At 46.8% G+C, this 14,461-nt stretch overlaps 1 protein-coding gene across 2 annotated transcripts in view; it reads right to left on the bottom strand.

The window, feature by feature from the left end:
• LIN54 (lin-54 DREAM MuvB core complex component) overlaps nucleotides 1–14,461 on the bottom strand; it is an 825,244-nt gene that overhangs the window by 251,790 nt on the left and 558,993 nt on the right. For both annotated transcript variants that reach the window (XM_069626123.1, XM_069626122.1), the window contains exons 9-10: nucleotides 8,398–8,489; nucleotides 7,899–7,970 (exon numbers count right to left, since the gene is read on the bottom strand). In XM_069626123.1, the coding sequence (XP_069482224.1) occupies nucleotides 7,899–7,970; nucleotides 8,398–8,489 (164 nt within the window). The remainder of the gene's footprint in view (nucleotides 1–7,898; nucleotides 7,971–8,397; nucleotides 8,490–14,461) is intronic.

The following is a 14,461-nucleotide window of genomic DNA, read 5'->3' as shown; positions in this document are numbered from 1 at the left end:
AGCTAGTGATATTGTCAGGCAGTCCCATAAATAAAAGTCACAGTGGTGTCACAAAACCTAACTCGGGCCCCCAACACTAATAATCTAAAGAAACTGTGCAAGGATGATCTCTTCTCAAAGTAAAAAGTGTTTTATGTGTTTTCAAACAAGAGAACATTTCCCAGTCTCTCTGGTAATAAAAAGAGATGGAAAATAACAGTCTGCAACACAAGATTACAAAGCTAGGGATGTGCTCCTTTCCCTTAGACGACTTATCTTATGTTGCTAGGTAACTCAAAGAACTGTGAAACAGTTCCTTGTATCCTACCAGCTTGGCATGCTCTGCTACAAGCTTAGGATCCACATGCTAGGGTTGTGTTCCTTTCCCCTAGTCTCCTTATCTTATGCCCATTCCTTTAGGACTCGAGCCCCTTTATCCCTTTTGTCACTGGGAAATTCACAAGGTATTGCGTCTTGTGTTCATGCTTCTTTATCCTTCCAACTTGGCACAGTTCACTATCAAGTGTAGGATTCCTTCTGGTAGTTCCAAGGTTCTTGACGCTCTTCAACCCAACCTGTCATGTGGGTGCAGGTCCCAGTCTCGCAATGCTTTACACAGTTTGGTTCACCCTCCTGCCAAGCAAGTGTTCTCTCATGGACTGTCTCTCTCACAGGTTACCAGACCCTCTTAATCTTTGTCACAAACTTTGATTTCTCATATGGGTGCCGGTCCCAGACTTGCACTGTTGCGCTGTATGTGCTTAGTTCACTCTCCTGCCAAGTATACAACTCTTCTGGTTTGCTTTGTTTGCAATCAGGGTCCATGACCCTCTTATTCTCGTCCTCTCATTTGGGTGCGAGACCCAGACTCGCACAGTTGCGTTGTATCTGCTTGGTTCAATCTCCTGCCAAGTAAACAACTATTCCTGCTTTGCTTTAGAGTCCCAGGCCATCTTCGACCAGCTTCTGCGTTCACCTGGTTGCTTCCCTGGACCTCTAGCATCTCACAGGCAACCCACGTATCTGTTTGTTTCTTTCTCATAGGTACCGGCGGTTCCTGGAGGGCTCCGTCCCTTTTTCGAGGCTGTTGTAGTGTCCGGATATCCGGCGGGGTCTGCAGCGGCTTTGCAGTCTTCCGATTCTTTTGGGCTGCATGTCCTCTCTTGCCCTTCGCCAGAGCCTGGGGCGCTCAGGATTTTCTCAGCAGCAACCAGAGTAGTCCTTTCGTCCTGGACCACGTTCGGGTTCTTCCTTTCCTCCAGTGATGGCTTCCCCTACAGCTTGCATCAGCTGCTCCTGTGCATGGCTCCCACTGTTCCTCCTCAGAGGCGCTTCTTCCAACTCCTGCATGGGATTGTTATATTGCTTTGGGCCAATCATGTGTGTGGACTGTTAGGGAGAATTCTCAAAATGCACTCATTCCTCTCTACCTTAGAGATCACCCAGCTCTTTTGCTGAACTTTGGGACTTTTCACTTTTAATTCTAATTGTTTTCTGTGTTTGTCTCTTTGGTTATGGAGTCTAAACAACTCCATAGGCATCATCTTTTCATTTGTGTCACACATCACCCTCAGTGCAGTGGCACAGGGAAGCCTTTCAGGCTTTCCCAAGGTTTAACTACCTTCTCTGGGATAAACTACGGTTTCCCAGAGTAAGTAAACTGAAATTGACTTTACTAGTCTTTTAAAATACTAGACTCAGCACACCCTATCTTACAAAAGAGTGCTAGAGGGGTTACATAGTCTCCCCTGTGTCGAGATACTCATGTAGCAGTCAAATGCTACCCTTTCCTCTCAGAATGGCTGGTGACAGTGGTTTTACAACGAACTACCATGATTTTTCCCGACCGTGAACTATTCGTAGCTCCGGTAGCATTAAATCGCGGGAGCCATGTTTTTCAAGATGGCGTCTGAGCCCGCTCTGTAAAAACAGGTCCTGGCCTTTTTTCGCCATTTGGTTTGGAATGAAAGAACCGAAGACGAGCTTGAAGAGGACGGCTGCTGCAACTCCTGGACCGTTAGTTTGCCCGGTGAAGCCCTGATGTAGGTCCGAATCGCCAAGTTCACCTCGACAGAGATGCCCTGCAAGGACGACTTCTCCCTTTGAGTTGGTGGGACCAATCAACTCAACAGTAAGCCACCTGGAAACCTATCTCAGAGCTGGTTGCATCTTCCTACGAGTGCTGCAGGAAACCGTTTAACCAGGGAGAGGGACACCAGTTTGTGTGCGTTACTTACAGCCACACGGAATTGAAGTTTGCCAGTTGCAAGTTTTTAATTTTTAACCAGTCCCAGTGCAGGAGTCCGACGTCCTCCCTCTTGTCCTCCCGACTGAGATCCAGAAACAGCGAGATCTACAGGAACCGCCAGCAACAGAAGTCATCAGCTGCATCTTTTTCTACATTGAAAGGTACTGTGAAACGAGACAGAGTACTGACCTCTCGCGGTGAAAGTGCTTGAAAGTTTTGCAACTCGCAGGCCTAATCAGCTTGTGACCAAACATACGATTCTTGTTTTTACAAACTACTTCTGAGAACTTGTGCAGAGACTTTACTGTGTACTTACCAGAACCACTTTATCCTATCCAAGACTTTAGCCCATTGACTTTGGCCTAACCTATTGAATTGAATTAACTCATCTGGTGAACTCAAAATATCTGCACTGTCTAAGAATAATTGTAACCTTTCATGTTCTAATAATCTTTGCCTATTACTCCTCTTGAAAAGTGTTCTGAAATAGTATTGAAGTATATTTGTATGTTATTTAGTTGCCTCCTTCTTATGAATGTTTTATAACTGACAGATAAATTAATAAGTATGTATCAAAGAAACCTTGAGTGTAAGTTTATTTGAACACCTGTGATTGTAGACCTCTGTGTAACATCATTACTGCTCACATTCCCCTCTTGGGATAAGACTGGCTGCTCAGCTCCGCTACCAAAACTGTAGTACAGACTTATACCAAAGGTTGGTTTGCTTACACCTGTAGTCATAGTTGTGTGTAGTGGTCCCACAGGGTACTGCATACAAACTCTGCCGAACATTGACAAGCTAGACCACTCACTCTGCTCCTCTAGAATGATCCTTGGACATCCCGTTCATCAACTTCACAGTACCAGTTTAAAAATGATGTGCATGATACTTTGTACTTTCTGATTTTTCAGTCTTGTCAAGTATGCAAGGTTGACTGACTTGACAACTAAACACATTGGCTCTATCTAGAGAGGGGGTAGGAGGGTTTAGGGTTGGAGAAAGGGTTGAGTATATTGAAGCAGTGCCATACCGCGTTCTCAGATAGTCGCTGCCAATCCCATAGAGGGATTCCTTCCCCCCATGTGATCCTCCCTCAGTGGACCATCCGCAGGGGGACTATTGTACTGTGGATGTGTCGCCCGGCCCCATGGGAAAGGTCTCCCTCTAGGGGACAACGGATGACATCCACAGATTCCTCACAGGTCCCATAGAAATCTTTTGAAGGAAATGTGCAAAAAGAAAAACTTTTCTAACACTGCCCCCGTTTCTTAATTGTGTTTTTAAACTTTTAGTTTCAAAACTAGCGGGACCCACTTTAATGCTGCCTGGCCCCAACTTGAGTTACATGTGAAAATGACTATTTTTTTTAATGCAACCTTCAGATAGAAAAGTGTACCGTTTTCAAACAGGCGTGTTCCTTCTTCTAGGAGTTTTATAGTGTTTTAGATAACACAGCAGTTTCTAGACCCACATTTCAGGCATACTATTCCTTCAGCCAATGAAGTTTAAAATACATTTTTTTCTTTTTTTTTTATAAACTGTTGTGGCTTTCTCTTTACAAATCATTTCTCACTGCACCATCTGGCAAACAAGTCTGTGGGATTTTGAAAGCTAATGCTTTGTTCCCTCTCTGCATAGTATTTTCAGTTATTCCAACAACATGTGTCAAAACTTGTATCTTGAGAATTTTACAGGAAAAGTGACAAAGGCGTTAGTAGAAAGGGAGGGAGCACTGTATATTGGCTTGGAAGGTGTGAGCAAAGACTGGAGGGTAGATGACATTGTGGGAGTGATTGCAAATGGAGGGGATTAATCTGTGAAGTAGGAGAATTTGTCAATTGCAGAGGTGAGGAAGCAAGGGCATTTGTGTAGGCTAGGAGTAGGCTAGGGGTCTGTGATCGGAGTCAGAAAGAAAAAACGGTCAATGGAATAGGAATGAATCAGGAGGGAGACAGGAGAGATGTCCTCACATCAAGGTAAAGGGCAAATGTCCTTGCTATATTTCATCTTAATCATTCAAGGAGGGAAGGAGGAGGAGTACAGGGTAGAGAGACTGGTGTTATGAAGTGAGCAATAGGAGTGATCAAGGAGGAGTGGGGTCAAAAGAGGGGCAGAACTAATAAGAGAAAAACAAGATCAAGAGTTTCTACCAGAGGGTAGGCTGGTCCTAAATGGAGCAGGAGTAGCCAGGTAGGAGGGAGTTAAGTTCACGGGAGGTGGATGCAAAGAGCTTGGGAAGGTTAATAAAGTCTGCCAGAATGACAAGGGGGAGGTCAGTAGGACTGACTCAAGAAGGATCATGTCAGGGAAGGAGTAGTTGAGAAGACTGGGCAGGGGGTGAGAGGTGAGGGGCGGTAGGGGGTTGATTGAGAGCAAGAAATGTGAGAAGGAGGGTGGAGATGAACAGTGTCAAATTCAAAAGACAAGAGCAAGAGGTGATTTCAGATGGGGAATGGGTGCAGTGTTGAGGGCAAACGGGCAAGCGAAGAAAGGGCACAGCCCAAGAGAAAGAGGGGCTAGGTGGGTGAGTGGAAAGGAGTGGAATGGTTTGCTGGGTAGAAGCAGGTGTAAGTTCTGAGTTGGGCTAGCATGCAACTATAGGTAACCAAAATACAGTCAACCGGCAAAAAACAGTAATGGATGTCAGTCTTTTGAGGCAACAGAAGCTTGGCGGTGAATGGATTGTCAAGGGTTGGAAGGATCCCTATATGTGGAAGCAGGAGTCAGGGAAAGGATGAGCTCGGCAAAGGATGAGCTCAGCAAAGTCCTAGCTTGAGCAGGGTTCTGGCCTCAACCCCTTTCGGTCCCTAACAGGACAAAACGGGGAGTTACAGTTTGCTGCTTTTGGCCCATAGCCGAATACGCCAGTGTCGAACCCCCAGGGCAGACAATAATGGCAATCAGCAGCAAGTCACAAGGATGCTTAAGTGAAAATGTGTTTGAGGAAGAGAACACAGGATGTTCCCACAACAAGGAGCAACTATAGGAGAACAAGCCAAAATGTCCCACAAAAAAGAAGCAAGGTATGAGCTGAAGGATCAGGTCACTCTGGTTCCATAGGTCCAGACAAGCAGCAAAGACTTTCACCTCAGGTCTGGTGTGCACAGCCCAAGGGTCCAGGAAGCTTCAAGAGAGCACCAGAAAGCTCCAGGTGCATATATTTCAGGGACTCCTAGAGAGCCAGACTAGGAATAGCTAGAAGAAAGATTCCATTAAGAGGCAAGGTTTCCCTGTAAGTGGGATCAGGATTAGATCAGTTCAGCCAGCATCCAGGATCGTCGGGGACTTCCTACCTCACCAGTGGATTCCAGGTAAAGTTCAATTAGTAAAGATTTGCTTGCTGCTTTCCCTCCATAGATATCAAAGGACACGCCCAACCTTTTGCTTTTGTTTGTAACCTGTTCCAACTTGGAGGCAAGCAACTGAAGCCATTTTACTTCACTTGCCTTGCTAAGCTCATCTGTTTTTGGGGTTCTGACCAATCCCTATGGCTATCAGTCGAGGAGAATTCGGTTTATTGTTCACACATCACCTTAGTGTGAAGTGTAGTATGGACACTGTACCTGTAACTTTGTTACTCGTAATATTGTGTTTGCTTAAATTGTGTGTTCAGGACAGGCTGGTGGGCATTGGATACTTTTGTATGGTTTTATATTTTTTGTCTTGTGCACTTTGGCATTTTACTGCTTAATGCCTTTTAGAGCACCATATACTTTGTAAAAAAAGCTGTGCCAGAAGAGTTTTGCCTGTCCTTTGGCCATCTTGTAGTTTGGCCTTCTGTCTTCTCAGGGATGGATATGCCATATACAGTACGCACTTACCCCGGGCAAAGTGGCAGTCTGTGTGGCCAGATGTGGGGGCTGAGACCGTCTAATCCATGCCAAAGTGCATCTGTTGCTGGGCAAATGTGGTGGTCAGAGGCTTTCCAGGATTGGACAGTGCTCCGCCAGTTTGAATGGTGCAGATACTTACCACTGGTGGGCTTGGGGCCAGCTCCAGCTGAAACCCTGGATAACCTGGTAGAAGGTAGGATGGGGCAGACTCCGGCAGGCATTCGACAGATAATCATTGGGGCCAAGACTCCTACAAAGAGGAGCATCCTACTGAAACACCCATAACTCCTCACTGGAAGCCTGACAACATTGCTTTCTTCAAATGTACTGAAGAAGCCCTGCTCCTTTGCTGATTTCCTGAAGCCGTTCATTAGTGCTTCGGCCACTGGGCTGTGGGAACAACTTGTGTCGACCCCTGCTTGAGGATCCTGCCCTTGAAAGCCTTCAGAAGTGTCCTGGAACCCTCTTATGGTCTGACAAGCTTTTTGGTGGACTATTTGCTGCATTGGTCATCATCAAGCTTTCGGACTCCACAAATCCTCGACTAGTGAACTAAGAAGCCTGCCCCTGCTGTTGCACCTCGCCAGCACGAAGGGCATTTCCGAACCAGTTTCTTTGTTTCCACAACAAAGGTCGACTTCTGCCATTTCTTTGGAGTGGCCATCGTTGATCAGCACATGCATCATGTCCTGGGGTTCCTCAAAGATCATCGCCAGAGTGGTCTATTCTTCAGTCCAGTACAGGTGTCCAGTACCGCTCTATCGGAGCATGAACTGCAGACTATACGGACCCAAAAACCGACACTGAAGGTGACCTCTGTACCAGAGATCCCTAATCTTCCTTCAATGGAACAAAGGCAGACAAAAAGGGGCCCCATAAATTTCAGGAACTTCTACTGTGGTACCTGAGTGAAGGAGTGAGTAAATCTACCTGTTCCTACGCCCCTAACTCGATAGGGTTTAACAGGCGTAAAGTTCTTACCCTACTTCAACCTAACCTGACTTTGTGGCGGACTGAAGAGGGGTTAGCATTACTGGCTCTTAATTAGCACAACATAGGTTCACTGAGGGCCTGGATGGCCAGACCAATCCTTCAAACGGCTGGTCCACCAACTTGGGTTTCACTTGTTCCTGTGTTATCTTTCCCCAGGGCTGTAGAGCCTGAAGGGTGATGCTTTCTGCTCTGTGAAAGGCATGGGCACCCATTGTAGGCCGTTTTCTACTCCCTGCGTTCCTGCCGTCTGCTCATTTCAGAAAGGGAGTGCAGTGACCGTCATATAGAAGGCTGAGAGTGAACAGCCACACATAGAATCTTTACTGCTCTGAGGTTCCATTGTGTGCTTTGAGCAAAGTTGCATAGCAATTTTGGAAATGTTATCCTGGTCAGAGTGGACTGCGGCACATAAGAGCTTGTTTCTGCACACTATCAAGCCCTGATCTTTTAAAGGAACAATATCATGGTCTGCCTTCTGTTTTCCTATCAATTCCAAGTCGCTAGTTCTTAAATGTACAGTGTCTTGTACACCGGCCTAAGGTGTCCAGTGACTGTCCTTTGCTAAGCAACAGGGATCAAGTGGGGGTGACCAGATCCCCTGCACACCTCCCTCTGAGCCTACCCTACATCAGATAGAGGGCACACCGGGCCCCTTTTTCCCCCCTCTAGAAATCTTCATACAGAGTTTTTGGTCACAGTATTATAAAGCATACCGGTTTCACCATGGATTCCTGATCTGCAAAATCTATATTTTCTGCCAAGTTTTTCTGACCCTACTAACTTTATTAAGTAGAATGTGGTCTGTAAATGTCCTTAAAATAAAATGTTAAAATATTACTTACAGTTTCAAACACAGAGACTTTGTACAGTTGCAGGGCTTTCTGGGTCGATTTGCAGATTCCGAAGAAATTATGCTGAAAGTAAAGTAAAAACATTACATTCAGTTTTGACATTTAAAGCCTCTGAGTTTTAAAGCAAATTTTTAGTGTATACTGACTTACTATACAAAAGAGACCCTCTTCCTGCAACCTCAACTGGCAAATCAACATTGAAATCCAACATAACTCATGCTCTGCACAAGGAGGATCATGCCAATGTGCTTTCCACAAGGAAAACTTGTATTCCTTGGAGAGGAAACCAGAAAAGGTCCGACAAGATGAAAGCCTCCTGACGTTCAAAGTTCATATGGACCAGAAAGCCCCCGAGAGATTGTTGGTAAACTGCACTGCTAAGGTGGAGGAACAAAATATGGCATAACCCAATTCTTTCCGAAAAACCTTTGATATACTTCAGCGGATTATGATTTTCTCAATTCATTGTGCTCATCAGAAGAATACTCACCCATTATATGGCACTCTAGCTTGAGTCTGAATGCTGGGGCTGCCACTGAAACTCGTATTGCTTGCTATGGTCACGTAGGAAGACTGCTGCAACTACAAGAGATGGAATTTTTATTCCATAACCATTTGCAGGTATCAGTTAGCCATTTCAACCTTAATTATACGTGCTCCATGTAGTTACCACAGTTTATATTTTCAATACAATGAAATTTGACAAACAGTTAGACTCAAAAGTAATAGATGGTAAAAGATGGAACAGCCACTTCTGGTAAAATGAAGGTCAAAAGAAAGTAAAACAGAACAGAGTTACCGCTTTAATGAGAACCCCTGAGAATTTGGCTATTTTTAGCCTAGCCTCAGGACGTTAAAGAATTCTCCACTGATAATTATACGAAGGGGAAATGGGCACAGACCTGTTTTCTTCACAGGCAAAGATCCACATTCAGAAGAAACCACAGCCTGAATCACATCCCAGGCCACACTTTTTTAAAAAGAAATTGTAAATGAACAATCAGATCTCCAAAAATACTCCTGCATGCAAATCAGTCACACTAAATTTCCTCCTACAGTTTTTAAAGGCGTGCACGTGAAGGTTTTTCCAAACATGTTTTTTCAATTCTACAGGGAGCATAGAATCACCCCCAAATGCCTCATACTGGTGTAGGTCTGTGAAACTCAAGTGAAATTGCCTTAGCTCTGATAGAGCAGTAGCATACGCCCTCAGCAGGGAACAAACATGTCTTACCTCTCAGTTACATTCTTTCTGATGGATGTTACTCCCCCGGATTCCTCATCTATGATATTGTAGCTCAATTGCAGCTCATCTTTTGAAACTTTCCTGCCACCAGGAGCACAGCAAGGGTTAACCCCAGACACCTCAAAGCACCCTGCAGCAGACAGGATGTCTGGGTCAGTATATATCGATGTGCCATGCCATCTGACCTCTGTTCCGCCTTTTCCCCTAGAACACTGTTGCTGAGGGACGACAGAACTCACAAAGGTACTAGCTATCCACCAAGTTTGACAGATCGGGGGTGGGGGGCATATTTGAATTAAAGATGAGAAGCGGTCCTGCCCTTATCTCCTTGGAGCCAGAGCATTCCCCCACAGAACCCTTTGGGGTGTTCACTAACTTGCTAGTCCAGTTGGCAGATCTGTATGTAGGCTTCAGGTAAAAAGGGGTTAAGGGAGGGGCAACAGATGCTTCTGGGGTTATGAAGTGTGGGCTGAGGGTGAAGCAGGAGGGATGTTGAATGTGGGGGGTTGCGGATAGGGAAGGGAGTTATGAGGCATTCAGCAACAGGGAAGAGGGAGGGACATCGGCAGGCACATCTTTTGTCAAGAGAGGTTACCTGAGCGGAGAGGGGGCAGCCGTATATTTTAATGTGGGTAGAATGGGGCAGGCGTCCAAGAACATGTCCTGGAAGGTCAAAGGGCTGGTGACAAGATCAAAAACGGTGCAGTGCTTCAATTTCTGCAGCATCAATACCCAGAGGCGTTATGTTACAGGAGACACATCTACAGAGCAATAACAGTAGTAACCTGTACTCCAAAGTGTCCCATGCAGGTTACACAAAGAGCTCCGGGAGGGAGGGGGAGGGCGGTGGGGGGGTGGAGATCTCGCTAAAAAAAAAAAGTTTAAAAAATAAAAATAAAAAAACGGTCCATTGGGAGACTAGGCAAATTGTGGCAGATGACCGGCCCGCTACATGTGTGGCTGGCAAAATGGGCCAAGAACTGGTCACCTTAGTCAATGTGTATGCTTCTCCAGTTGGATGAGTAAATGAAGGAGGTGAGATGTGATTCTGGAGGTGGAACCTGAGGAGCTGCTAGTGGGGGGAGTTTTCTATGACCGTGAATGTGGAGGATCAACAAAGCCGGGCCACAGCAAGAAGTATTCGGCACACAAAGCTGCATGCCTGGGCTGAGGTGCTTGGCTTGATGGATGTGTGGAGAGGTAAACACCCGGCAGGAAGGAACCTTTAGTTTCATTCAGGGGCGCATGACTCACTGTCGGCTTTAAAGGACTTCTTTACCACTAGATATCATGTTCACAGGGTTAAGGGGGTAGAGTATCTTCCTAGGGGACACTTTCCCCACTGGTACTGGAATGGAGATTGGGTAGGGATAGACCAAAAGGGGTGTGGTGCTGAATGCCTCTCAGCTGTTGTCACTGAGCATGGGCAACAGTATGAGGGAGGCTACAGATAGCTATTTTTGCTGACAGTCAGTGAATAGTATGGTGACCTTATGGGAAGCCTAAGAGACTGTTTTAAGGGGCACGGCCATGATAGAAGGCTGGAAGAGGGCAAGGGAGAAAATAAGGGAACTGGTTGATGGAGTCAGAGATCAGGGAACTGGAGGAGAAATGCAAAGAGGATGACTCTGCAGGAGCACATAGAGAGTTGCGCAGAACAAGGTAAGCATGACGACCCTCTATGATGCAAGACACTCAGGCAGGGTATACGAGAAAGGAGATAAAAGTGGTAGGATGCTGACATGGATAGCCAGGCAAAAGGATGGATAGCCAGGCAAATGGAACAAGACAGGTGGATATCAGCTATTAGAGATGGACGGGAGAACTTAAGGACATGTTGCAAGAGAGTAGAGCCATTTGTAGGCTAGCACCCCCACCTCCGACCTAGGAAAATCCACGATCACAGTTATTCACAAAAAAGGGGATGGACAAAGAATCATGCACGTCCTATAGACAGAATTCTCTTCTCAAAGGTGAGGTTAAAATATTGGGCAAGGCGCTGGCAAATATACTGCTGACGGATCACCCCCATCTGATCCATACAGATAAGAATGGTTTTATGCCGGGCAGATCCATGCACCTTAACCTGAGGAGATTGTTTAGTACAATAACTTAAGCTGGCCGGCGTTGGGCACAAGGAGAAGTGATTCTATCCTTGTACTCCTACAAAGCCTTCGACTCTGGACTGGGTGGTTTTGGCAAGGATTGGCTTTGGTCAGACATTTATTGCCTGGTTAAAATTGCTGTACGACTCCCCCGACAGCGCGAGTTAGGTTGAATGGCCGGCTTTCGGCTCCTTTTTGTCTTGGAGTGGGGTATGAGGCAGGGATACTCCAGGTATATGGCACCATCAGTGGCCTGCAGATCAATTTGGGGGTGGGTGGTGAGTGTGTACTTCATTCTCAGCACACACGCCTTGTGAGGGTGTGGGAGGGCTCGTACCCACTAGGCATCAACTTAGGTATGTGGGAGTCATGATCCTGTGAGGGTTTTTTTTCACTTGAACGGGATCCGCTGGTGGCCGGTATCTTTCAGGAGGTGAGCAGATCTTCCACTGTCCCTCCTGTGCAGGGTGGTTTTGATGAATGATACCATTCCCAAAGTTTTACAGGCCTCGCGATATGTAATGAATCCAATGACTTTCTGATGGTGACCCTTCCCCCCCCCCCCATGTGGCCAGGGGAAGGCAACTGCTGCCTGAACCTGGGGGCGGCTATATGCGGGAGGATCACATGGGGGTGGGTGGGGTTTGGGAAGGTGGGGGTGGAGACAACCTCTGGGAGGGAATGGTGGGGTATTCCCCTTTCCCCTTGCAGAACGAATCCCCCCCATTTGCCACACTAATGGCCTACTGTGATTCTTCACCCTACCCCTCAAAAGAGTGCTGAATCGCATCTCACCCACATTGCAACTTTCAAATACCGATTTATCCATACAATCTATTAAAAAAATTCCTTCAATGTTGTTGCGTAAGTTAACTAAGAGACTACTGTTCCTAGAAACACATGGACACTGCGACCATGAGGAGTGGAAGAATGCTGAGCAGGAGAAGCCCCGAGCACAGGCAATGCTCTAGCTGTTGGGAGCATGCACCTGTGCCTAGAACAATTTAAACAGGATAGCCAAAAACAATGGTAGACCGCTGGTAGAAGCGGGTTGCTCCAGTCTGTGCAACAGACGGGTGGAGAAGGCTGGGCAAACCGGTTCAAATGCTGAGGGAAGGCTACTTGTGGCAAGAACGCCAGAAGCCAGTGCAGGGTCCCTGGGTGTTCGGCTGTAGAAGGAAGCAGCAAGACACAGACTGCTGCAAATCAGAGAAGCCCAGCTGAAACTGCGTGAAGCAGTGATGCAGGAAGCCGAGTTCCGCGAGGAAGAATCATCCGAAGAGTGTCATCGGGAGGTGGCGAGAAGGTCCAACAATGCCGCAAAGAACCGGTGAGTCCAAGGGAACACCGGGGCATATTGGCAAGCATGCCACATGCAAGTTATTTAACTAAAAAAGAATGGAGAAAGAAACACTGCCGCTTGGTAAGCCCGAAAGAGAGAAAGTGGAAGTGCATCATTTAAAGACAGGAACCTTTGAAGTTTGCCGATATGTACGAAAATATACATATCAGAAACAGTAACAAGTTGGCAAATAACGGACAAAGTGAACTAGCCAATAAGTCTAAAGTGGTAGTTCATCAAAAGTGGAAGTGTGACCACTAACACGAACGAGGTAATACACCATGGACAGAATGCATTGGGGTCAGGAGGGCTAATGTAGTGAATTGCCAAGACTGGAAGAACAGACAGGGCAAATACAAGTGTGTGAATACAAGAAGCCCTGGCAGTAGCTTTGAATATAGCAAGGCTACATACAGCCACAGAGGAGAGAAGCTGGTGGTGGGAAGCCGGTAACGTCCTATATCGTACATCTACCCCCACCCCCCCCACAGACCAATTGAGTCGTATGGACTTTTGCCAAAGTTTCTGTGCCTTGGCCAACACATCCTTCTGCACAGAGATGCTGGTCTACACCCGTCTCCTGTTAGTCAGCCCTGCAGACAGGTTGTGGGATCTCTGGAAAGGGCATGTTCAGGGACTGAAGGAGGCCTGTCACTCTTGTGAAAAGCTTGCTTGCAGATCAGAAAGGCGGCTATTCAGGGCTCTGGGTTGTCATCTGTATCCCCTTGATTAGCAGGGATTGGGCGGGGGGGGCATGTGGGTGGGGGAGATGCTGGAACCGATAGCGGGGACAGAGTATGTGTAGATGGCAAGGGTGGCACTAGGGCGGGTGGTGGAGGATGAGAAAGTAGAAGTTGTCACTGGAGGAGAGATTGGGGCAGAGGTCGGGATTTGCAAAGGCCCAGGCTCCTCCTGGGTCATTAGACCAATAAAAGAAGACTGAGGCAACATGTCTGATAAGGTCACAGCGTGGCTGCATTATGGCTTGGGCTTGGCTAAGACGGTATCTTCTGCCAGCGGATGAGAGGGGCCCAAGCCCATTAAACCATTGATTCTGTTGCAAATGATGGGCCACTTGTGAGCCCAGGGTCCAAATAGACCACCAGTGACTCAGCCCAACGGAGGCATAGAGTGGGAGAGAATGGATGAGTGCCGAGAGTAACGCCCATCTCCTCCCTCAGGTGGCCAACGGACAGTCCTGGGGGCCTCCAGAAACAGCAACACCAGCAGAGGGCGGCAGCAGTCTCATAACTTTCCCACTTCTTTTTCCACCTCTGGTATCTGGATTCCAGGGATAAACATTTCAAGCTGCAAGCTACTAGCCAGCCATGAGTAGTCACTTGCCACCTCAATACTACATGAACACAGGACACCCTTTTCTTACTTGCTCACATCAATGGCTAGTGGCAACACATTTTCAGCCCGGTTGATGCCCTGTGACCACAAAACTTAAAACATGTAGGGACATCAAAACATAACGGTGCGTGGCAGTGATCATTGACATGCTTTATAGTTTTTAGTACTTTAACCAGAAATAAAGTAATCAGCAGAAGGCAGTTATTGGTTTGGTGGTGCTCATGTTAAGTCATGCTGTGGATGTGTAATGAACTGGAGATGTGGTCAGAAGACCCTGAGAGTTGTGGGGGCTACTAACCCGATGATCATATTAGACTTCTTCATGCTGATTGCCAGAGAAGTTTCTGGTAAAGTGAAGCACACTGATGGAGGTGTTGGAGAGTCTGCTTTCGCAGGTGTACATTTTTCTGAACTGAGTGCCTTTAAGTGTAAGGAGAGCGTGAGAAGGGGGAGCACAAGAGGAGACTGAGAAACAGGAGGGGCGTTCAGCCTGGTATAAGACAAC

Source organism: Ambystoma mexicanum, chromosome 6p (genome assembly GCF_040938575.1).
Source record: "Ambystoma mexicanum isolate Mex_15411 chromosome 6p, UKY_AmexF1_1, whole genome shotgun sequence".
Taxonomy (NCBI): Eukaryota; Metazoa; Chordata; class Amphibia; order Caudata; family Ambystomatidae; genus Ambystoma; species Ambystoma mexicanum.
Note: the sequence above shows the minus strand (reverse complement) of the source record. Positions and strands in the feature narration are given on the sequence as shown.